The sequence below is a fragment of the Papio anubis genome, chromosome 1 (assembly GCF_008728515.1).
Source record: "Papio anubis isolate 15944 chromosome 1, Panubis1.0, whole genome shotgun sequence".
Lineage (NCBI taxonomy): Eukaryota > Metazoa > Chordata > Mammalia > Primates > Cercopithecidae > Papio > Papio anubis.
The window spans coordinates 157,861,991-157,886,195 of record NC_044976.1 but is presented as its reverse complement, the minus strand read 5'-3'; the positions used below and the strand labels follow the sequence as shown (position 1 = coordinate 157,886,195).

The window sequence follows — 24,205 nt, the reverse complement described above, 5'->3', positions numbered from 1 at the left end:
AGATGGGAATGTACAGTATTCACAATCAGTGTGTTTATAAGGCTCTGTATAAGCAAGTTTGTATTAATAAAATTTGATTCTAGCAATGTGATCTCATTAGCCATGGTGATTTGAAGGAGGAAGAATTTACCTGAAATATTTTCATTCATTGTCTCCTCATTTTAGGTTTACAGTTTAAAGACAGTTTCTGTGATTGAGTTGTCATTTGGAAGATTAAACTCATTTCACGAGGACTTGGAGCCTGGTCCTTGCTTTGAGGAAGCAGTGGCTTGTTTCAAGAAGCCACTTCTGATCTAAGAATCTACCCAGCATGCCTAATCAAGGAGAAGACTGCTATTTTTTTTTCTATTCTACATGTACCAAAGTAAGAATTGACATCTTTAAATTAGTTCTTTCTACAATTTGCTTAATAGAATTGGATAAGATTTTCCCAACATTTTAAGTTGTTTTTAGTATATATATATTTTTTGCCCAGCTGTTTATTATTGGCTGTCAGTTTTTTAAAGGATAATGTATTTAGAATAATTCATTGTTTTTTTCTCTTCATTTTATATATAACTAATTTTCCCATCTTCTACAAAAGTGAAAAGGCGCGTGGCATGCAGTCATCATTCAGTGTTCACAGTTAATCTGTTCAGGGTGGCTTTGGAAATGGGGGCACTTTGACCTATGCCTTACTAACTGATTTTATATACTTTATATTAAATGAGTGAGTGAATTGTGTTGTACTTCCAGAAACTGTCATGGGTTGAATTTGACTTCTATCTTCTCCCAGATTTCCTGCTGAGTACTGAGAATATAGAGCCATCTTTGACAAAACTTCTGTTTATCTTTGTCAAAACTTCTGTTTTTCTGCTTGATTCTTTTGCAGCTCTGTTTACGTATACCTATTGCTTTCTGTGATTTTATGACTAATTCTATAAATGTATATGTTACAAAAGTTTGTTCTTCAGTCATCTTGATTTTTTTTGTTTTTTTTTTTGAGACCGAGTCTGGTTCTCCACCCAGGCTGGAGTGCAGTGGCACAATCTTGGCTCACTGCAACCTCTGCCTCCCGGGTTCAAGCCATTCTCCTGCCTCAGCCTCCCAAGTAGCTGGGATTACTGGCGCCTGCCACCACGCCCAGCTACTTTTTGTAGTTTTAGTCAAGATGGGATTTCACTGTGTTGGCCAGGCTTGTCTCAAACTCCTGACCTCGTGATCTGCCCGCCTCGGTCTCCCACAGTTCTGGAATTACAGGCATGAGCCACCACGCCCGGTGATACTATGTTTTAAACGATGAGTTTTGAGCAAAGCTATGATAATTTTATCTTACCTATAGCAGTTTGCACAACAGTAGCATTTTATTTCAGATATTACATTGCATAAAGTATGCAGTGAAGCACAGTTATATTGTATATATGTTAATTATATTTAAATTCTGTTTACTTTCTGATTTACATCACAAGCTAGAGTTACACAAATCAGTATGTCAGTTTTGAAGATGAACTGTAAAATATATTTTTAAAGAGTATCTAACACTCCTACTTGTCTTTTTCAACCCTTTGTCTCAGCTTGTGTCACTCATGCCAGATCAAATGAAGGGTACTGTCAAGAAATAGGTTATAGGAAATAATAAATTTGTTGCTCTCAGTTTGTTCCTGTCATTCCATCTCCATTGTTTTCTACCTTACCTATCCTTTCTTACTCATTTATGCTTATCTAAATTCCAGGAGCTCTTGTTATGGGTATTTTACCTAGGGTGTATTTCAGTGCTACAGTTTTTTTCTGTGTTCTCTATTTGTTTACAGGGCGACAGCTGCCCATTCCGTCACTGTGAAGCTGCACTAGGAAATGAAACTGTTTGCACATTATGGCAAGAAGGGCGCTGTTTTCGACAGGTGTGCAGGTTTCGGCACATGGAGATTGATGTAAGTTTTTGATTTCTGTTAATAAGTAGTCTGGGGACCTGGTGGGCCAATAAAAAACATAGGGACAAAAGTGACTTCTAAAAAATATATTAAGGCTGGGTGCGGTGGCTCATGCCTGTAATTCCAGCACTTTGGGAGGCCGAGGTGGGCAGAACGAGGTCAGGAGATGGAGACTATCCTAGCCAACACGGTGAAACCCCATCTCTACTAAAAATACAAAGATTAGCTGGGTGTGGTGGCGTGTGTCTATAATTCCAGCTACTTAGAGGCTGAGGCAGGAGAATCACTTGAACCAGGGAGTTGGAGGTTCCAGTGAGCTGAGATTGCACCACTGCGCTCCAGCCTGGTGACAGAGCAACATTCCATCTCAAAAAATATATATGTGTATATATATACACACAAACACGTGTGTATATACACACACACGTATATACACACATATACATACGTATATATACACATGTGAATATGTGTATGTGTATATGAATATATGTGTGTATATGTGCGTATATACATGTGTATATACACGTGTGTGTATATATATGTGTATATATATGTATATGTACGCATACATATGTGTGTGTATATACATATATACACGTGTGTGTGTGTATATAAAAAACTTAAGAATTTTATATATTTTGTTATAGATACGGGATTTCGCTATGTTGCCCAGTCTGGTCTCAAACTCCCGGGCTCAAGCTATCCTTACGCCTCTGCCTCCCAAAGTCCTGGGATTACAGACGTGAGCCATCGTGTCAAGCCAATTTTTATTTTTTTTAATGATCCAGTGAAATTCCCAACATTACTAATGTTCACTTAATGTCTAAATGATATAAGCATAAATTGATATAATTTTTCTGGAGGATAGTTTGGTACTATCTAAGCTTTAAAAATACATATGCATATTTGGAGAGTATCTGTTAATTTCTTTTTATTTTTAAAAAATTGCATACTTAGAGGAAAGTTGTCAGTACAGTATAAAAATGTTTAAAGCCTTGTAGGAGTAAATTACTGACATTCTCTGTTACCTCCAAACACTTGATTAGTGTTTCCTACAAGCAAGTAGGACATTCTCCTACATAATCATAATACAGCTATCAAAATTAGAAAACTAGGCTGAGCATGTTGGCTAGTGCTTGTAGTCCCACCTTTTCGGGAGTCTGAGGTGGGAGGATACTTGAGCCCAAGAGTTCAAGGCTGCAGTGAGGGCTGCACCATTGCACTCCAGCCTGGGCAACAGAGCAAGACTCCCACATTTTTTTTTTTTTTTTTTTTTTTGAGGCAGAGTTTCACTCTTGCAGCCCAGGTTGGAGTGCAATGGCATGATCTCCGCTCACTGCAACCTCCGCCTCCCAGGTTCAAGCGATTCTTCTGCCTCGGCCTCCTGAGTAGCTGGGATTACAGGCACCTGCCACCATGGCTGGCTAATTTTTGTATTTTTAGTAGAGACGGGGTTTTACTGTGTTGGCCAGGCTGGGCTCGAACTCCTGACTTCAGGTCATGTACCCACTTTAGCCTCCCAAAGTGCTGGGATTGCAAGCATGAGCCACCGTGCCCAGCTGACTCCAATTTTTTTTTTTTTTTTTTTTTTTTTTTTTTTTTGAGACGGAGTTTTGCTCTTGTTGCCCAGGCTGGAGTGCAATAGTATGATCTTGGCTCAGTGCAACCTCAGCCTCCCTAGTTCAAGCAATTCTCCTGCCTCAGCCTCCCTAGTAGCTGGGATTACAGGCATGCACCACCATGCCTGGCTAATTCTGTATTTTTAGTAGAGATGGGGTGTTGCCATGTTGGTCAGGCTGGTCTCGAACTCCTGACCTCTGGTGATCCACTTGACCTCGGCCTCCCAAAGTTCTGGTATTGCAGGCATGAGTCACTGCACCCAGCCAACCCCAATAATTTTTTGAAAAAGATTAACATTGAAATATTACCGCTATTTAATCCTTTGATCTCACTCAAAGTTTGCCAGTTTTCACAATAATATCTTTTATTTTAGAAAGAGCAAGTCCAGGCTGGGCACAGTGGCTGATGCCTGTAATCCCAGCACTTTGGTAGTCTGAGGCGGGCGAATCATGAGATCAGGAGATCGAGACCAGCCTGACCAACATGGTGAAAGCCCATCTCTACTAAAAATACAAAAATTAGCTGTGTGTGGTGGCCGGCGCCTGTAATCCCAGCTACTCAGGAGGCTGAGGCAGGAGAATCGCTTGAACCTGGGAGGCAGAGGTTGCATTGAGCCGAGATTGCACCACTCCACTCCAGCCTGGGTGACAGGGCGAGACTCCATCTCAAAAAAAAAAAGAGCAAGTCCACATTCAAGTGTTGCGCATAGTTGTCGTGACTCTTTTTGTCTCCTTCTGTTGACAGCAGTCGCTCAGTCCTGCCTTGCGTTTCATTGGCCTTAACACTTATGGTAGCTATAGGGAAATTGTTTTTAAGAATGTTCTTCAATTTGGGTTTGTTTGTATTCCCCTTCATTATTAAATTAAGATTATGTATCTTTAGTAGGACTATCACAAATTATATATATATATTTATTTTGAGACAGAGTCTCATGCTGTTGCCCAGGCTGGAGTGCAGTGGTGTGATCTCAGCTCACTGCGACCTCTGCCTCCTGAGTTCATGTGATTCTTGTGCCTCAGCCTCTCGAGTAGCTGGGACAGTGGGCCTGCATTACCACACCCATCTAATTTTTTTGTATTTTTGGGTTTTTTTGTTTTGTTTTGTTTTGTTTTGAAACGGAGTCTTGCTCTGTCGCCAGGCTGGAGTGCAGTGGCATGGTCTCAGCTCACTGCAACCTCTGCTTCCCAGGTTCAAGCGATTCTCCTGCCTCAGCCTCCCAAGTAGCTGGGACTACCACATCCAGCTAATGTTTGTATTTTTAGTAGAGGCGGGGTTTCACCATGTTGGCCAGGAAGGTCTCAATATCTTGACCTTGTGATCCGCCCGCCTTGGCCTCCCGAAGTGTTGGGATTACAGGCATGAGCCACCTCGCCTGGCCTGATTTTTTGTATTTTTTAGTAGACACGAGGTTTCGCCGTGTTGGCCGGGCTTGTCTCGAATTGTTGGCCTCAAGTGATCCACCCGCCTCAGCCTCCCATAAATATTTTGTGGAGAGGTACTTTTTGACCCTTTACCCCATTTCTCATCAGACTTCAGCTTTTTCCCCATTATTTATGTGAGTTAATGCAAACTTGTGATGATACGGTTTGGCTCTGTATCCCCACCTCAATCTCACCTCTGTTGTAATCCCCATGTGTTAAGGGAGGGACCTGATGGGAGGTGATTGGATCATGGAGGTGGTTTCCCCCATGCTATTCTTGTGATAATGAGTGAGTTCTCATGAGATCTGATGGTTTAAAAGTGTGGGACTCCCTTTACTTGCACTCTCCTGCTGCTTTGTAAGCCTTGTTTGTGCCTTGTGTCCTCTTCACCTCCTGCCATAGTTGTAAGTTTCGTGAGCCCTCCCCAGCCATGCAGAGCTGTGAGTTAGTTAAACCTTTTTTTTTTTTTTTTAATAAATTACCCAGTCTCAGGTAATTCTTTATAGCAGTGTAAAAATGGACTGATATATGTGGTTTTCTATTTTAACCAGTGTGTCATACTCTTGTTACTATCATTACTGACTTTATGCTCAGATTGACCCAGATTTGGCCAGTAGGAGCCTTTCAAGCTGATTTTTGTGTCCTTTTGATGTTTCTATCATTCTTTGAGCATCTCTGCTTTTTGGCCTAGCCAAGATTTTCCAGGCTCATCCTGTATTTTTCCTACTTCAGCCCTGGATTCAGCCATTTATCCAAGGTGCCCTGGTTTCTTTTAGTGAAGAATGGTATATAGAAGTTAAGATTTGGGCTGCTCCTAGAGTGTCATCACTTTCAGGTCGTCTCAGTGGACAGAGCTAAGGAATATATAAATGTATACACTTAACAGACGTTTACATCAGAACTTTTTTTTGTTTTTTGTTTTGTTTTGTTTTGTTTTTTTGAGACGGAGTCTCGCTCTGTCGCCCAGGCTGGAGTGCAGTGATGCGATCTCGGCTCACTGCAAGCTCTACCTCCTGGGTTCACACCATTCTCCTGTCTCAGCCTCCCGAGTAGCTGGGATTACAGGTGCCTGCCACCACGCCCGGCTAATTTTTTGTACTTTTAGTAGAGATGGGGTTTCACCATGTTAGCCAGGATGGTCTCCATCTAATGACCTCATGATCCACCCGCCTCAGCCTCCCAAAGTGCTGTGTTTACAGGCATGAGCCCCCATGCCCGGCCCTATGTATTCAATAATAGATACTTAGTATTAAAAATTATAGTTCATATAGGTGCTTCCAGTTCATCACTACCACAGGACTTAGTGTAGGCTTCTCCTTTTCCATACCTGTAACTCTTCTCCAGAAGTGAGAAACTTGGTTTTCATTGTTCATAATACTTTTATTTATTTGATCAGTCTCCTAGTATGAAAACCAATACTGTGTCACAGCCTTTTCCTTCCTCTCAGGCTCTGGCATGACACACAAAGCTTCTCCACAGGGACACCTTTCTCACCATGTTTCAACTCCAGTGCCCTGTGCTAAGCCTCCCTGCTTCCTTCACTGTAGGGACCTCTTTCTCACCCTCCTTGGAGCCCGGCATCCTACTTTTGACCCCCAACCCGATCCCTACAATGGATACTGTTTTCACACCCTTGGGCTGTGATACTTTGTGCTGAGCGGCTCTCCCATGTGAGATGCTGTCCTGACCCTGTGCACATATTCCAGCTCTGTACGAGGTTCCCTTGGGAGTACCCTGCCTTCCTCACCCCACTTGGTCTTTGATGCCATTCTAAACTGACCCTACATGAGTATATATTCTTCATCCTACATTGGGATCTCTTCTGCACAGAAACATTGCTAACCCTGCTCAGGCTCAACACTTGTCAGGGTACCTTCTCATGCACATGTCCTCTTAACTCTCCATGGGTTCCAACACCCTATGCCAGTTCCACATGGTCATGTGGATACCTTCCTATTCTCAGTCAGACTCCAGTACCCTGCTCTGGGCCACCATGTCTTTCCCTCCTCCCATCTGAATGCCTGTCTCCCTCAGCCCCATCTAACAACTTTGGACTGAATTGTTGGGGTGAGACTAAATATATTGTTCATATGCCTGGGGTCAGCTACTCCAGTCTGGTTTCATATTTCTTGTCTCTTAACTACATTCTAAGCTACCTGTCTTGCAAATAGCAGCAGATATCAAATAAATTGATAAAGGAGTACTCTGCAGCTTTTATATTTTATGTTACAACATGAAAAGTCTTGTTGTAACATTGTTAATGGAGCGTATATTGGCACAACTCCTACGGAGGGTATGTCAGTGTCTCCAGGAGCACCTCTTCATTTTAGAGATTCTCTAGAATGTATTCAGAGTTAAGATTTATTACAGCAATAGAGTGAAGACACACTGTCAGATCATAAGGGAAAAAGACACTGGAGGAATCTGGAAGAATCCATGTGCCTGTTTTTTTATGCCCACTCACTTTAGGGGTGACACAGAGCACACTCTTCTGTGAGTCATGAAAATGCAGCAGTGCATGTGTGGTGTTCCTGCCCAGGGAAATCCATTAGAGACTCAACATCCAGGATTTTCACTGGTGCTGGCCAAGTAAGCACCCTTTACCAAACATGTACCCAAATTCCAGACTCCCAAAAGGAAGGCAGATGTTCAGCATTAACCATATCGTTTGCACAAACAGTCTAGACATACTGAGCCTTCTCCCTCCCCCACTTACCAATTAGCTTGGAGCATCTAAAAGCCAAGTTCCCAGATGCTAGCCAAGAACAAGCCTTGCAAGCAGGCATTTCTAAGATAGTAGTCTCAGAGTTGCTATGTTAACTCTTTTCTGCACAGAGGCTTATTGGCTATATTGCTTGAAAGAACTAAATGCTTATACTTTTTACACATAGGTATTTACCTGCAAAATAAGATGTGTGCAGAATTACTTATTGTAGTAATTTGTAATAGTAAAATACTGGAAATAACCTAACTGTCCTTCTTTTAAAATAAAGTTTTGCTACATTCATACAGTGGAGTGCCAGGTAGCTGTTAACAAAAAATTTTAAAGGGGCAACTAACTTATTGATATGGAAATAATTAGGATATATTGTCAAGTGGAAAACCTAAGATGAAGAGCAAGATGGGTTAAAAAAGGAGAGGGAAGCCTGGTGCTGTGGCTCATGCCTGTAATCCCAGCACTTTGGGAGGCTGAGGTGGCTGGATGACCTGACGTCAGGAGTTTGAGACCACTTGGCCAACACAGTGAAACCCCATCTCTACTAAAATTACAAAAATTAGCCGGGTGTGTTGGCACACCCCGTCGTCCCAGCACTCAGGAGGTTGAGGCAGGAGAATCACTTGAACCCAGGAGGCAGAGATTGCAGTGAGTCGAGATTACACCACTGTACTCCAGCCTGGGCTATACAGTGAGACTCCCATCTCAAAATTAAAAAAAAAAAAAAGAGGGAAAACAGTTTATATTTGTTTTTCACTTGCATATGAATTTTAAAAATCTCTGGAAGTATAAAGGTGAAACTTAACAACAGTGGCTATGGGAAGGTGACAGGGATGAGAAGGAGTCTTTTTATTGTGTACCGCTTCTGCGTGCAGTTCATTTTCATTATTCATTGGTTCCATATTTGCAAATTTGCCTACTTGCTAAAATTTATAACCCCCAAATCAGTACTTGGTCATTCATAGACATGTTCAGAGCAGCAAAAAATTTGAGTCATCTGACATGTGTCACATTGGTTCACAAATTGAGTCACATTTCCAGGTGAGGTGGAACAGAGCTCTGCCTTCTTCTGATACTGTAAACAAGTGTCCTTTTCATGGTCTATTTGGTTCCACGGCTTTTGGTTGGTGGTGGTGCTGCTTAAAATGGCTCCTAGGCCTATTGCTGAAGTGCTTTGTAGTGTTCCTGAGTAGAAGAAAGCTGTGATGTGTCTCACAGAGAAAACAGATTGTTAGGCCAGACGCGGTGGCTTACGCCTGTAATCCTAGTATTTTGGGAGGCCGAGGCAGGCAGATCATGAGGTCAGGAGTTCGAGACCAGCCTGGCCAACATAGTGAAACCCTGTCTCTACTAAAAATACAAAAAAATTAGCTGGGCATGGTGGCATGTGCCTATAATCCCAGCTACTCGGGAGGCTGAAGCAGAAGAATTGCTTGAACCTGGGAGGTGGAAGTTTCAGTGAGCCGAGATTGTGCCACTGCATTCCAACCTGGGCGACAGAACGAGACTCCATCTCAAAAAAAAAAAAAAAGAAAATAGATGTTAGATAAGCTTTGTTCAAGTGTGAGTTATAGTGCTATTGGTCTTGAGTTTCGTATTAATGAATGAACAATATTAAATGCACCCAAAACCAAGTTATGTATTGATTAGTTGATGAAAATGTGACCAGAGGCTCACAGGAACCCAACTCTATTTCCCTTAGGAAAAACGGTTTAGTATTTACTAATTCAGTGTTCCTAGTGACTTTATAGAACATAACTACTGCAAATAATGAGAATCAACTTGTTTTAACTTTGGATCATGTGCTGTATTACTGTTAAAAATGTGAAGACATAATTATGTAGGAGAAATATTATTGTGGAGGATTTTTTTTTTATTGGTTTTTTTTTTGAAACGGAGTTTCACTCTGTCTCCCAGGCTGGAGTGCAATGGCTCCATCTTGGCTCACTGAAACCTCCACTTCCCGGGTTCAAGTGATTCTCCTGTCTCAGCCTCCTGCCTAGCTGGGGCTTCAGGCACCCTCCACCATGCCTAGCTAATTTTTGTATTTTTTAGTAGAGACGGGGTTTCACCATATTGGTCCGGCTGGTCTTGAACTCCTGATCTCAGGTGATCCACCCACCTTGGCCTCCCAAAGTGTTGGGATTACAGGTGTGAGCCACCACACCTGGCATGTGGAGGATATTACTAAAGAAAAATGTACAGAATTACATGGAATACCTATCTTTTTAGTATGCATATAGTCACTTGTGTTTGTTTTTTTTTACAAGTAAAAAGAATTCATACCAAAATAAGTGATTCTCTTTGGGTAATAGCATAATTGGCATTTATTTCCATTTTCCAAGTTGTCTTCGTTGCACATATATTACTTTTCAATTAGAAACAAAATCTAGTAAATGTATTAAACAGATCAGATAAATGTCATGTGACTTCTGTATATAGAAGATACTGTTACAGAAGTCATTCAGTAATTTGAAAATTGCTTCCAGGAAAGATGTAAAATTTAAGCAAAGGCAGGCTTAGGAACAAGGAAGATTGGCTTTAGGTTCTGCCTTGAGAAAGAGAGAATTGAATAATTGTTGTTATTCCTGTCTAAAAAACAGTGGTAGCTATTACGTCTATCTTTTGGGTGTGACAGAGGACTAAGAAATTCTGTCTAGTTCTTTGAAAGTAATGATATTTGCTGTACTTTTAGTTTTACTTTATTTATTTTTACTGCTCCTTGCGGAGCAGTGTGCCCACAGTAACCTACACTTTTAAAAAATGTTAATAGGTAATTATGCATATGACATAAACTTAGAACATATTTTTAAAAAACTGATTTTGCCAAATCACCTTTCAGAGATGTGGAGCTAATTTACATTTCCATTATATGTTTGAGACTGCCTGATTCTTCCACATCCCTAAAAACAGAGTATTATTGAATTTTATCAGTCTCTCAATATAGTAGATTTTGGAATTTGCCCTTTTTGATACATTTAAGCATCTTTTTGTAATGGTTATTGTTTCTCTGTTTCTCTTCTCCATATTCTTACATTTCAATGCTAGTGTTTTTTCCTGGAATTTTAAACCTTAGGCTGTTTATGATGATTAGAGATTCAACATAATGCAGTTCATCGGAGGTTAGTTACTTTTTCGGAGTCCTTCTCATATCTTTTTATCCCCTTTTTTGAACTATTAAAATGTATATAGAAAAGTGCACAAATCGTAATCTTACAACTTGAAGAATTTTCATGAAGTGAATATACTTACTTGATCAGCACCTAGTTCAAGAAATAGAGTATTAGCAGTAATCTATCTTCACCTTCATCCCCTTGTTACTAACCACATCCCCAAAGCTGATCACCATCCCTACCCTACCGTGGAGAAGTTTTGACTGTTTTGATCTTTTCATAAACGGAATCATATAGTATGCACTCTTGTGTCTGGCTTCTTTCATTCCACATGTGTGGCATTGAGTATAGCAATGGTTTATTCCTTCTCATTTCTAGATGACATTCTGTTGTATGAATACTTTACGGTTTCTTTATCCATTCTGGTGTTGATGTACACGTGGGTTTGCAAAAGTATAGAGCTATTGAAAATAATATTGCTGTGAACATTGCTTATACACAGCTTTTGGAAAACTAATGTATATATTTTTCTTGGACATATATCCTATGATCCGGCAGTTTATTCTAGATGTACAGGTATTCTTTTTTTTCTCCCAATTTTTGTTTATAAAAGTAAGGTGACTTGGGAAGGATACCTAACATCCTTAGTGTGCTGTTACATGTGCCTTACTTGGAGAATTCATGAATGGGAAGAATTTTCTCAAAGCCTTGAACTCTCAGCTTCAAGTAATAACTGCAGTTTATTGAGTTTGAACTATGTGCTTAGTGCTTTATTTTATGTACTCTTCATAAGAAACCATTTATTCCCGTTATAGCTAAGGAAAGTGAGGCTTAGAGGCATAAATTGTCCAAGGCTATCTGACCAATAAGTAGCATAATAGAGATTCAGATCCTATTATCTTTGATTTCATAAACTTAAACTACTGTATCATCCTGCTTCTTTAAGTGTAGACATTATAGGGGTTCCAGGATGAGGGTAAAAAGGGAAAGAATAACATAAACTACTCTCCTGCTCTTTTCAGCTCTCCATCATGCTTAAGTTATGTTATTTTCAGCAACCTCTCTTCCTTGTAAAAATCATCTCATCTCACATGCCTCGGATTTTTGAACCCTGTATGAACTTTGCCTGGAAAACAAACTACCACTTTAATACATGTATCACTGTTTTATTTGAAAGCAATGTGTTTTTCCCTCTTACAGAAAAAACGCAGTGAAATTCCTTGTTATTGGGAAAATCAGCCAACGGGATGTCAAAAATTAAACTGCGCTTTCCATCACAATAGAGGACGATATGTTGATGGCCTTTTCCTACCTCCGAGCAAAAGTGAGATCAGTTTTTAATTTTAAAAAAAATACTATCAAATGAACAGCTATTAATGCACACTGTACAACAGTACTTTTCAGACGTTGGCTCCTTTCAGTCTTGTGAAACAGCAGAATTATTTCCACTTTACAGAGTGAACTGAATCTTATTAAGGTTAAATGATTTATCCATGGCCATAGAACCATTATATCTTGGCATGCCATTTAAGTTATTATACTTACTTCATTTTTCACATTCTTATCAGACCCATAAACATTTTCAAAATAAATTTGATTTTCTAGGCCAAAGGTTGGCAAAACTGGTCCTCTGCCTGTTTTGTAAAATAAGTTTTATTGGAATGCAGCCTTGCCCATTTACATGTTTTCTATTACTAGTTTTGCGCTAGTGCTGTAGAATTGAGTAGTTGAGACAGAAACCATATGGCCTACAAAGCCTAAAAACTGGCTCTTTGCAAAAAATATTTGCCAACCCTACTCTAGACTATAAAGTAAACCTAAAAAGCTAGTAGTTATTCCCAAAATCCATTTTAAAATAATTTATAAGTGGAATTGGCGATTTAAAAGCCACATTTGCTACGTGATTAAAATTTGATGGCTACATCTTTTTACCTCAATTTAAGGGAAAAAAGTAGACCTACTCCTTTCTGGTTTGGTTCAAATAAGTGTCATATGCTTGGTCTTAAAAGCTACTTTGCTGAGCAAAAAGCCTAGAATTACACTATTAAAATTAAAGGTCTAGAATTTGTGAACAGGTACTATGCTTCTTCTAGTCTTCTGTTTATTCTGTTTTGAGTGCCCACTTTGTGTTTATGTACAGTGGAGAGTTAATTAGCTAAAAGCACATTTTTTCCCTCCCTAGGACTTTAGAACTTAAATGAGGAAATTGAGTGAAAAGACGTAACTGCTCATAAGATAAATACACCATACTTTTTATAGGGGGTCAGGAATTTTTGGTAAATTGGGGTTGTATCTTCTGTTTTTAATTTGTGACTGATTTTGTGCGTTTAGCTGTGTTGCCCACTGTGCCTGAGTCACCAGAAGAGGAAGTGAAGGCTAGCCAACTTTCAGTTCAGCAGAACAAATTGTCTGTCCAGTCCAATCCTTCCCCTCAGCTGCGGAGCGTTATGAAAGTAGAAAGTTCCGAAAATGTTCCTAGTCCCACGCATCCACCAGTTGTAATTAATGCTGCAGATGATGATGAAGATGATGATGGTAAGTTCTGTGTGGCTCCTTCTTTAAGGCAAATAAATAGGGTCACATAGTAAATTGGGCAGAATCAGGATTAAAGCTATAGGCTTATTTTTAATTGTGAATTTGCCTTAAATGTTGGCATACAGATCAGTTTTCTGAGGAAGGTGATGAAACCAAAACACCTACCCTGCAACCAAGTCCTGAAGTTCACAATGGATTACGAGTGACTTCTGTCCGGAAACCTGCAGTCAATATAAAGCAAGGTAAGAAGAGGCTATATTGGTGCCAAATCTTACAGCACTGTTGAAACTAACTTTGAAATTTAGTTCACAATAATTGGCTTCCCTCTTCCTTTTCCCATGCTACACACATACATACCTGTACTTAGTTTCTGTTGATCATTTATTCAAAAAATAAATGCCTGCTATATTCAGATAAAACACAAAGATGAAAAGGCTCTAGTTCCTCATAAAATTTCTATTTGGATTTTCAGGTGAATGTTTGAATTTTGGAATAAAAACTCTTGAGGAAATTAAGTCAAAGAAAATGAAGGAAAAATCTAAGAAGCAAGGTGGTAAGTCATCACAAGTTTTGGCATGGATAGTTTTATGTTGCTAGGGAAGAATACTAAGGACGCTTCTAGAAACAACAGCCAAAATGAGAAAATAGATTTTCATTTCCATGGCCTGTTTGAAGTAAAACACAAACTTATTTAAATTGTGGTTGCTTTTAATTCACTGCAGCTGTGTTTCAGTCCCTAATGATTCAGAGCTGGGTACAATAAAGAATCTGAAAGAACCTGTATATCTTGAAAAATATAGCTCTAAAGAACATCATATAAGAACTATATTAATTCTGTAAGTTCTTATAGTGGTTAAAAAGAAGTTATATTAAGAGAGGAAAGGCTGGGCGTGGTGGCTCACGCCTGTAATCCCAGTACTTTGGGAGGCTGAGGAGGGCGAATCATGAGGTCAGGAGATCCAGACCATCCTGACGAATATGGCGAAACCCTGTCTCTACTGAAATACAAAAAATTAACCACGTGTGGTGGCATGCGCCTGTAGTCCCAGCTACTCGGGAGGCTGAGGCAGGAGAATCACTTGAACCCGTGAGGTGGAGGTTGCAGTGAGCTGAGATCGCACCACTGTATTCTAGCCTGGCAACAGAGCAAGACTGTCTCAAAAAAAAAAAAAGAAAAAAGGAAAAACTTCATTTTCTAGTAGAAGAGTTATTCCTGAAGAGCTGCTATGATTTTCTTCTGGAGCTTACGTCAGCCTGACTGATCTGTATTTCCAACCCCCAATTTTTTTTTTTTTTTTTTGAGACAGAGTTTTACTTTTGTTGCCCAGGCTGGAGTGCAGTGGCGCAGTCTTTGCTCACCACAACCTCCACCTCCCGGTTCAAGCTCTTCTCCTGCCTCAGCCTCCTGAGTAGCTGGGATTACAGGCATGCACCACCACGCCCGGGTAATTTTGTATTTTTGGTAAAGAGAGGGTTTCTCCATGTTGGTTAGGCTGATCTCAAACTCCCAACCTCAGGTAATCCACCGCCCCAAGCTTCCAGCCCTAAAATTTATAGTTTGAAGTGTATATATAGAGAGAAATGGTTCTAAGAACCTTGTTTTAAGGCTTGCTTTATAGGAACCTTGGAGTTGTGTTTTCAGATGATTAAATTTGAAAAGAATAGGTTTTATTGATACACCTGATGGCTAGTATACCTCTGAGGTTAATTTTAGAATAATATTAGCCTTATTGGTAAATAAAAGTAGTTTGGGTGCCTAAGTCACTCAAAATAATTTTATATTTTGTTTTCACATCTTGCCCAAGGCTCCCCTCACCACTACCCCGTTTGACTGTAGGCAAACAGATACAGAAAGGCTGATTGGCTTATAGTCATAATATCAGTCTGTATTGGACTTAACTAGTTACAAAAACAAATCTTTTGACTTGCAGTAGCATTATTTTCCATAAATTATTTGCTGTTCTTTGACTTGCCTTATTCAGAGGGTTCTTCAGGAGTTTCCAGTCTTTTACTTCACCCTGAGCCCGTTCCAGGTCCTGAAAAAGAAAATGTCAGGACTGTGGTGAGGACAGTAACTCTCTCCACCAAACAAGGTAAGGTATAGGTAGGTCTTAGAGTTGTCAAGCCTCTACTTTTATATAATTGGGAATGTAAAATCCTTGAGTATCTTTTACCTTTGATGAATTTTCAGGAATTTGTTAGTATGTTGATGAGATATAAAGATGAAAAGTTGGTACATTCAACTCTAATATTTAAAAGGTTGAAATTCTTCAACCTTCAAGCAGCCCTCACATTTATTTTTCCATTTACTGTTGATACCCACTCAATACATTTATTGGCTTCCTGTGTGACTAAAGAACTATAATAAAGTTTTTTATTTATTTATTTTTTTGAGTTTCACTCCTGTTGCCTAGGCTGGAGTGCAATGGCACAATCTTGGCTCACCGCAACCTCCGTCTTCTGGGTTCAAGCGATTTTCCTGCCTCAGCCTCCCGAGTAGTTGGGATTATTGGCATGCGCCACCACGCCCGGCTGAGTTTTGTGTATTTTTAGCAGAGACAGGGTTTCTCCATGTTGGTCTGGCTGGTCTCAAACTCCCGACCTCAGGTGATCTGCCCACCTTGGCCTCCCAAAGTGCTGGGATTACAGGCGTGAGCCACCGTGCCCGGCCATTAATTTTTCTTTTTTTTTTTTTTTAATGGAGTCTTGCTCTGTCGCCCAGGCTGGAGTGCAATGGTGCGACCTCCACTCATTGCAACCTCCGCCTCCCGGTTTCAAGTGATTCTCCTGCCTCAGCCTCCCCAGCAGCTGGGATTATAGGCACCCGCCACCACACCCGGCTAATTTTTGTATTTTTGGTGGAAATGGGGTTTCACCGTGTTGGCCACATTGGTCTTGAACTGCTGACCTCAAATGATCTGCCCGCCTCGGCCTCTGAAATTGCTGGGATTATAGGTTTTAGCCACCACACCCAGCCTGTAATAAAGTATTTTCATTTAATAATTTTAAGTCTAATAAGGAATTATAGATACATTCAAGTGTTTGTGCAATTCAAACAACAAATAATTAGAAGAGAGCTCACTTCTTCCTGAGGTGATCAAAGAGAGTTATATTGGAGAGTTAACATTGGAGTAGAGTACAGTTTCATTTAATGTATCAAAGTGCATAAGCAAAAGTATAGTTTCAGCTTTATAACCAATTGGTTGAGAATACAATCTGTCTTATACTCGACTGCTATTACTAATTAGTACTATGCTAGGCCAGGTGCAGTGGCTTACATGTATAATCCCAGCACTTTGGGAGGCCAAGGTGGGCAGATTGCTTGAGGCCAGGAGTTCAAGACCAGCCTGGCCAACATGGTGAAACCCCGTCTCTACTAAAAATACAAAAATTAGACTGGGTGTGGTGGCTCATGCCTGTAATCCCAGCACTTTGGGAGGCCGAGGTGGACGGATCACAAGGTCGGAAATTCGAGACCAGCCTGACCAACATGGTAAATCCCTGTCTCTACTAAAAATACAAAATTTAGCCGGGCATAGTGGTGCACGCCTGTAATCCCAGCTGGTCAGGAGGCTGAGGCAGGAGAATCGCTTGAACCCGGGAAGTAGAGATTGCAGTGAGCTGAGATCGGGCCACTGCACTCTAGCCTGGGCGACAGAGTGAGACTCTGTCTCAAAAAAAAAAAAAAAAAAAGCCAGGCGTGGTAGTGTGTGCCATAGTCCCAGCTACTCGGGAGGCTGAGACAAGAGAATTGCTTGAACCCAGGAGGTGGAGGTTGCAGTGAGCCAAGGTGGCACCACTGCACTCCAGCCTGAGTGACAGAGCGAGACTCTATTATTATTATCAAAAATAATAATAATAATTAGTACTGTGCTGTTGCTTCTGTTTGGGCTGTATGTTTGGCTGTTTGTTATTAATAGGTTCTGGGTTTTTTGTTTTTTTTTTAATGTAGTGGGCTTCCTTGAGACTGAGACCTGATTTTCAAGAGACTTTTCTGGGTGGGTGCATGCTAATATCAGAACATACTTTGTACCTATTAGTAGTTACTGAATACAGAAAAATTGACTAAGGATAGAGAAATTCTGCTTTTGCCATTTCAGGAGAAGAACCCTTGGTTAGATTGAGTCTTACTGAGAGACTGGGGAAACGAAAATTTTCAGCAGGTATGATAAGTTTTGTGCCTATCTTTTCTTTTCTGCTTGTTTGTGCGTTAACATGATAGCTTCTCCAAACTCTCTTTAAACACATCACATCATTGTTATTGGTGCGCCTGTATTGGCTGAAAGCACTTATAAATTCCTCATGTTTTCATGAGTGCTTTGTACCTTTTATTGAAGTTATAGAGATTTGAAGTGTTGCAGTTGAATTAGATTATGACCATGACCAGCATTTTGAAAGGAACTAGATTTTTAAAATGGTAAAGAACACCTCTATTTCTCTGGACATATTTAAATGTGAGTGTTTTAGAGGTGAAAAAAATCATTGGTTAATATAATGTGTGTCTCTTAGAATATAGGAATCCCTAAGAAGAAAGAAGAAAATATGTATATATAAAATTTGAGTCCTTGAGTCTATTGGTGCTTGCTTATTTATTTATTTAGAGACAGTCTTGTTGTGTTACCCAGGCTGGAGTGCAGTGGTGCAATCTCAGCTCACTGCAACCACCATCTCCTGGGCTCAAGTGATCCTCCCGCCCCAGCCTCCCAAGTAACTGGGACCATAGGCATACACCACTATACCTGGCTAATTTTTGTAATTTTTGTAGCGATGGGGTTTCACCATGTTGCCCAGGCTGGTATCCAACTCCTGGGCTCAAGTGATCTGCCGGCCTTGGCCTCCCAAAGTACTGCGATTACAGGCATGAGCTACCATGCTTGGCTGCTATTTTATTTTTGGGGGGAGGTACTTTACCATATTAGTAAATTGTTGTATAACTACCCTAATGTGTCTGACTCCAAAAAATTATTATTATTTTTTGAAACGAGAGTCTTGCTCTGTCGCCCACTCTGGCGTGCACTGGCACAATCTCAGCTCACTGCAACCTCCACCTCCTAGTTTCAAGTGATTCTCCTGCCTCAGCCTCCTGAGTAGCTGGGATTACAGGCGCTACCCCTGGCTAATTTTTGTAGTTTTAGTAGAGATGGGGTTTCCACCATGTTGGCCAGGCTGGTCTCGATGAACTCCTGCCCTCAGGTGATCCACCCACCTCCGCCTCCCAAAGTGCTGGGATTATACGTATGAGCCACTGCGCCTGGCTTTCAAAAAATTATTTTGAGAATTTTTTCTGACTTCAGAATTTTCTTCATACTATTTTAAATGTCCTAAAAAGGAAACCTTACCTTTATTTTGTGTTTTCTTTGATGCAATTCTCACTACCCTATCTTCAGAACTGTTCTGAACTTAGTAACATTTCGAAGTTTCAGACAGTGAGAGATGGGAATGTGTTGTTGAATTAGTTATGCACTTTACGCTCTAAGTAATAAAAACTTTCAGTGATGAGATAATGCCCATGAATGAAATTAATATTTGCTGTGGCTTTGCTGTATATCAACGAGCATTATGTAAATTCTCATTGAATCCTCGGCAACCATGAGTAAACCATGCACAATGTTTGGCGCTTGATATCAGTAAATATTTTCTGCACTGAGCTCAAACTCAGGAAGGGTTAAATAACTTGCCCAAGGTTATAGTCAAATGAATACTTTACACGTTATACAGTCATTTACAAAAAGAGCTTAGAAGAGACAGAAATGAGGCAGTCTTTATAGAAATCTCTTGTAGCTGTAAATCAAGAAACAATACCAGTTCTAGGTTTTAAAGAGCAGTATTTTATTTTTATTTATTTACAATAGCACAAATCCACTTTTACTGACTTTTCATTGGTTTAAACCCTTGTGGTGTTCACTCAGATTCTGTGTCCAATAGCATTAGCAGGAAGATTGCTTTGGAATTTGGCATGAACCACACCACTGTTTCCATGGGCCTGAGTTACCTTTCTCCAGATTACTTTGGTTTTGTTTGGTTTGCCACCAGGAGTCACTGTGTTGTTCTTTGTTTGTATACATAAGCACATCTCTTGCCCAAATTCTGTTTCTTCGGCCGGGCGCGGTGGCTCACGCCTGTAATCCCAGCACTTTGGGAGGCCGAGGCGGCTGGATCACAAGTCACACGAGATCAAGACCACGGTGAAACCCCGCTCAAAATACAAAAATTCAGCCGGGCGCTGTGGGCCTGTAGTCCCAGCTACTCGGGAGGCTGAGGCAGGAGAATGGCGGAACCCGAGGCGGAGCTTGCAGGAGCCGAGATCGCGGCTACTCGCACTCCAGCCTGGGCGACAGAGCCGGTGACTCCGCCTCAAAAAAAAAAAAAAAAAAAAAAGAATTCTGTTTCTTCTAGGACATAAACACCTTCAATTTTAAGAAAAACTATGTGCTCCCTTTTTTCCCGGAGACCTGTGCCCTTGGACCACAGCCTTCTAGACATATTCCCTTTAAGAAGTCCTGTTCCCAGCAGGCCTCCACAGGATCCAAGATGGTGGGGAGAGCTAAGAGCAGTATTTTAATGTCTCAGCATGTATTTAGAGTACAAACCAAACCAGGGTTTCAAATTAATAAGACTTTCAGTTTGGATAAAGCTGATCTAGACATTTTAGGTAGAAAAAAATAATACTAAGCCAGGTATGGTGGTGCGTGCCTGTAGTCCCAGCTACTTGGGCAGCTGAGGTTAGAGGATCCCTTGAGCCCAGGAGTTTGAGTCCAGCCTGGGCAACATAGCAAGACCCTGTCTCTAAAAATAATAAAAGTTTTTAAAATATAGAAATGAGCTGTTTTAACATCAGCATACATATAAACTTTGTGATTGTTTTCTATTTAAATTATAAATGAGGGGAGAAAGACAATCATACTCTGTGTAGGGTCTTTTGAAGTTTTTAATGGTACCTTGCAAACAATGTAAGTTCAGTCAAGCAATCTAAAAAACCATTTTTAAAAACTGGCGACTTTTAAGCAACTTGTATTGAACAGTGTAATAAAACTAGAAGGCTGAACGTGGTAGCTTATGCCTGTAATCCCAGCACTTTGAGAGGCCAAGGCGGGTGGATCACAAGGTCAGGAGTTCAAGACCGGCCTGACCAACATGGTGAAACTACTGAAAATACAAACATCTCTACTACAAAAGGGTCTCTACTGAAAATATAAAAATCAGCCGGGCATGGTGGCGTGCGCCTGTAATCCCAGCTACTTGGGAGGCTGAGGCAGGAGAATCGCTTGAACCTGGGAGGCAGAGGTGGCAGTGAGCTGAGATTGTGCCACTGCCCTACAGCCTGGGCGAAAGAATGAGACTCCGTCTCAAAAAAATAGCAACTAGAATTAGGAAACTTGATTTAGGTCTTGGCTGTATCACTAACTAGTTGATGACTTGGGTAAGATACAGAATATTTCAGAACCTTAGATTTCTTTTGTAGAATTGGAGAGAAAGGGGTTATGTGGCTCTTAAAGTCTTCATACTAAAAAACTTAAAATTTTATAATTCTTAACCTGTCTTCCTCATCCTGGATGCATTTACTTAATTCAGCAGCTGACCAGTTAAGATTTTTTGGGGGGGCTTGGCATAGTGCTGTAATCCTAGCATTTGGAGGCTGAAGTGGGCAGATCACCTGAGCTCAGGAGTTCAAGACCAGCCTGGGCAACATGGCAAACCCTTGTCTCTACTAAAAATACAAAAATTAACCAGGCATGGCGTGTGCCTGTAGTCCAGCTAATTGGGAGGCTGAGTTGGGAGGATTGCTTGAGCCCAGGAGGTGGAGGTTGCAGTGAGCTGAGACTGCACCACTGCACTCCAGCCTGGGTGACAGAGTGAGATCCTGTCTCAAAAAAAAAAAAAAACAGATTCTTTGTACATGAAGATTTTTCACATTTCTAATTCTGAACTTTAATCTCAACCAGGGTTTATGACCTTTCCTTTGTAAGTTTAGTCAGTTAATTTATATGGTAAATGTTTGTGCATTCTAATTTTTTGCTCTTTTCCTTGTCTCTTTTTTTTCTTTTCTTGAGAATGGGGCCTTGCTGTATCGCCCAGGTTGGAGTGTAGTATTACGATCATAGCTCACTGTAGCCTTTCTACCTCATGGGCTCAAGTGATCCTCCTGCTTCAGCCTTCTAAGTAGCTGGGACCACAGGTGTGTGCCACCATGCCCGACTATTTTTTATTTTAATTTTTTTAGAGACAAGGTCTTGCTGTGCTGCCCAGGCTGGTGTCGAACTCCTGGCCTTAAGTGGTCCTCCTGCCTTAACCTCCCAAAGTGCTGGGATTACAGGCCTGAGCCACTGCACCTCGCCTTCCTACCTCTTCTTTCTAGGACATTTTTATGTTTCTCACATTGAGCTCTAAGGAAGCCGATGAACAAACATGCCATATGTATGCAGAACACTTAACAGAATTATGCTGTGTTGTCTGTTTTTGTTTGTATTTCTTGACCTTGCTGAAGATTGACTTGAAATCTTAAACTAAGTTCTCCCTCTTTATAGGCAGTGACAGTGATCCTCCATTAAAGCGTAGCCTGGCACAGAGGCTAGGGAAGAAAGTTGAAGTTCCAGAAACTAACATTGACAAAACACCAAAGAAAGGTACCTGTGTTCTTCTATACTTTGTGTGTGTATGTAATTGTGACACTTGTTTCTTGTAATGCTAACAGCTGTAGTTTGTCATTCTTTTGTTCAGGTAAATGGGTTATTTTGTATTTGTTTTATTATTCACTCAACAAACATTTAATCCTTACTCTGCTAGATTCTGGGTAGACACCATTGAAAAAAACACCGTCACACTCCTCAGGAGCTTATAGGATAAATGGCAGGTAGGAATACTTAGAAATGCGATAAATTTTGTAACAGAGAAAAGTACACAGTGTTCATGGTAACATGTAGGAGAGGCACCTGTTATTACCATCTGTTAGGGGAAGGTTCACAGAAGAAGTTATATTAAAGTTTGGACCTAAGGCATGAGTTAGCAATTAGCCAGATGAAGTTCGAGAGCCAGGGGCTGTGTCTCAGGCAGAGAGAATAACTCCTGCAAAGGCAGAGCTAAGAGTGGTATGCTCAAGGAACTGCATATGGCTGAAACATAGAAGTGGGCTGAAGAGCATGGTGACTGGATCATAATGTTGTCTTTAAGCCATGTTAGAAAGTTTGGACTTATTCTAAGATATTAACAACCCATTGAAAGGTCATAAACAGGCTGGGCATGGTAGGTCATGCCTGTAATCCCAGTACTTTGGGAGACCGAGGGGGGTGGATCACTAAGTCAGGAGTTCAAGACCAGCCTGGCCAAGATGGTGAAACCCTGTCTCTACTAAAAACTACAAAAATGAGCTGGGCGCAGTGGCAGGCACCTGTAATCCCAGCTACTCGGAGGCAAGAGAATCGCTTGAACCTGGGTGGCGAGGTTGCAGTGAGCCGAGATCGCACCACTGCACTCCAACCTGGGTGACTGAGTGAGACTCCATCTCAAAAAAAAAAGAAAGGTTATAAACAAGGATCAAAGGTTCAAATGTGCATTTTAAAACCATTACTTTGCCTGCAATATGGAGACAGATTAGAAGGGGGCAAACATACTGGCCTGGAGATGAGTTGGCAGGCTATTAAAATAATCTGGATAAGACGAGGTCGTGGCATAGGTTTGGTATTTTGGAAGTTTATTTGAGGCATGTGGACTAAATCAAGAGATGGCTGGGAGTTAGATTTTTTTGTTTTGTTTTGTTTGTTTAAAGACAAGATTTCGGCCGGGCGCGGTGGCTCAAGCCTGTAATCCCAGCACTTTGGGAGGCCGAGATGGGCGGATCACAAGGTCAGGAGATCGAGACCATCCAGGCTAACACGGTGAAACCCCGTCTCTACTAAGAAATACAAAAAATAGCCGGGCGAGGTGGCAGCGCCTGTAGTCCCAGCTACTCGGGAGGCTGAGGCCGGAGAATGGCGTGAACCCGGGAGGCGGAGCTTGCAGTGAGCTGAGATCCGGCCACTGCACTCCAGCCTGGGCGACAGCGCGAGACTCCGTCTCAAAAAAAAAAAAAGACAAGATTTCGCTGTGTTGCCTAGGCTGGATTCAAATTTCTGGCCTCAAGTCATCCTCCTCCTTCAGCCTCCCAAGTAGCTGGGAATATAGGAATGTACTATTGCGCCGCTCAGGGAATTAGAATTCTTTCTGGTTGAAGGAGAACAAAAAGCCAAGGTTGGATTTATGTTTTTTCCCCTTTTATGACTTGCAGTGAAACACTGGCATTAAATTATTAAAGAATAGGTGTTTTTTTTTCTTCTCATTGTGTTTGGTTTTAACTTTCTTTGAAATAAGAAGCTTCCTTTAATTTTTCCCCTTGCCCAGGGGGCTTTGATGAGTAGATGTTCCTGTTTGGAGGTTTTCTTGTATTCTCAGAGCAAGCTAAAGTTGCTTTCTTTGCCACATTCCTTTCTTCCTTGTGTATCGATCATATTGAAGATTTTCATAACTAAGGAGCATATTTTAAATTTACTTGGAGGAAAAATTCTTTCGCTGACAATAAGATTTTAGAAGGCTCTACAATAACAAAATTATTTTCTTTAATTCAGTAGTTTTTGCTTTTCAGATATAAAGTAAGTTTTTCTTTGTTTCTTTTGGTATTTTTGATTTTTGAGACAGAGTCTCACTCTCTCACCCAGGCTGGAATGCAGTAGCGCGATCTCAGCTCACTCCAACCTCTGCCTCCTGGGTTCAGACAATTCTCTTGTCTCAGCCTCCAGAGTAGCTGAGATTACAGGCATGTGCCACCATACCTGGCTAATTTTTGTATTTTTAGTAGAGATGGGGTTTCACCAAGTTGGCCAGGCTGGTCTTGAACTCCTCACCTCAGGTGATCTG

At 40.9% G+C, this 24,205-nt stretch overlaps 1 protein-coding gene across 15 annotated transcripts in view; it reads left to right on the top strand.

Annotated features, from left to right (window-relative positions):
• Positions 1-24,205, top strand: part of ZC3H11A (zinc finger CCCH-type containing 11A) — a 58,378-nt gene that overhangs the window by 21,256 nt on the left and 12,917 nt on the right. For all 15 annotated transcript variants that reach the window (XM_021928324.1, XM_021928307.1, XM_021928293.1 and 12 more), the window contains 9 exons: positions 166-364; positions 1,791-1,910; positions 11,984-12,107; positions 13,115-13,318; positions 13,444-13,560; positions 13,791-13,871; positions 15,301-15,411; positions 17,419-17,481; positions 21,844-21,942. In XM_021928324.1, the coding sequence (XP_021784016.1) occupies positions 311-364; positions 1,791-1,910; positions 11,984-12,107; positions 13,115-13,318; positions 13,444-13,560; positions 13,791-13,871; positions 15,301-15,411; positions 17,419-17,481; positions 21,844-21,942 (973 nt within the window). In that variant the 5' untranslated portion in view covers positions 166-310. The remainder of the gene's footprint in view (positions 1-165; positions 365-1,790; positions 1,911-11,983; positions 12,108-13,114; positions 13,319-13,443; positions 13,561-13,790; positions 13,872-15,300; positions 15,412-17,418; positions 17,482-21,843; positions 21,943-24,205) is intronic.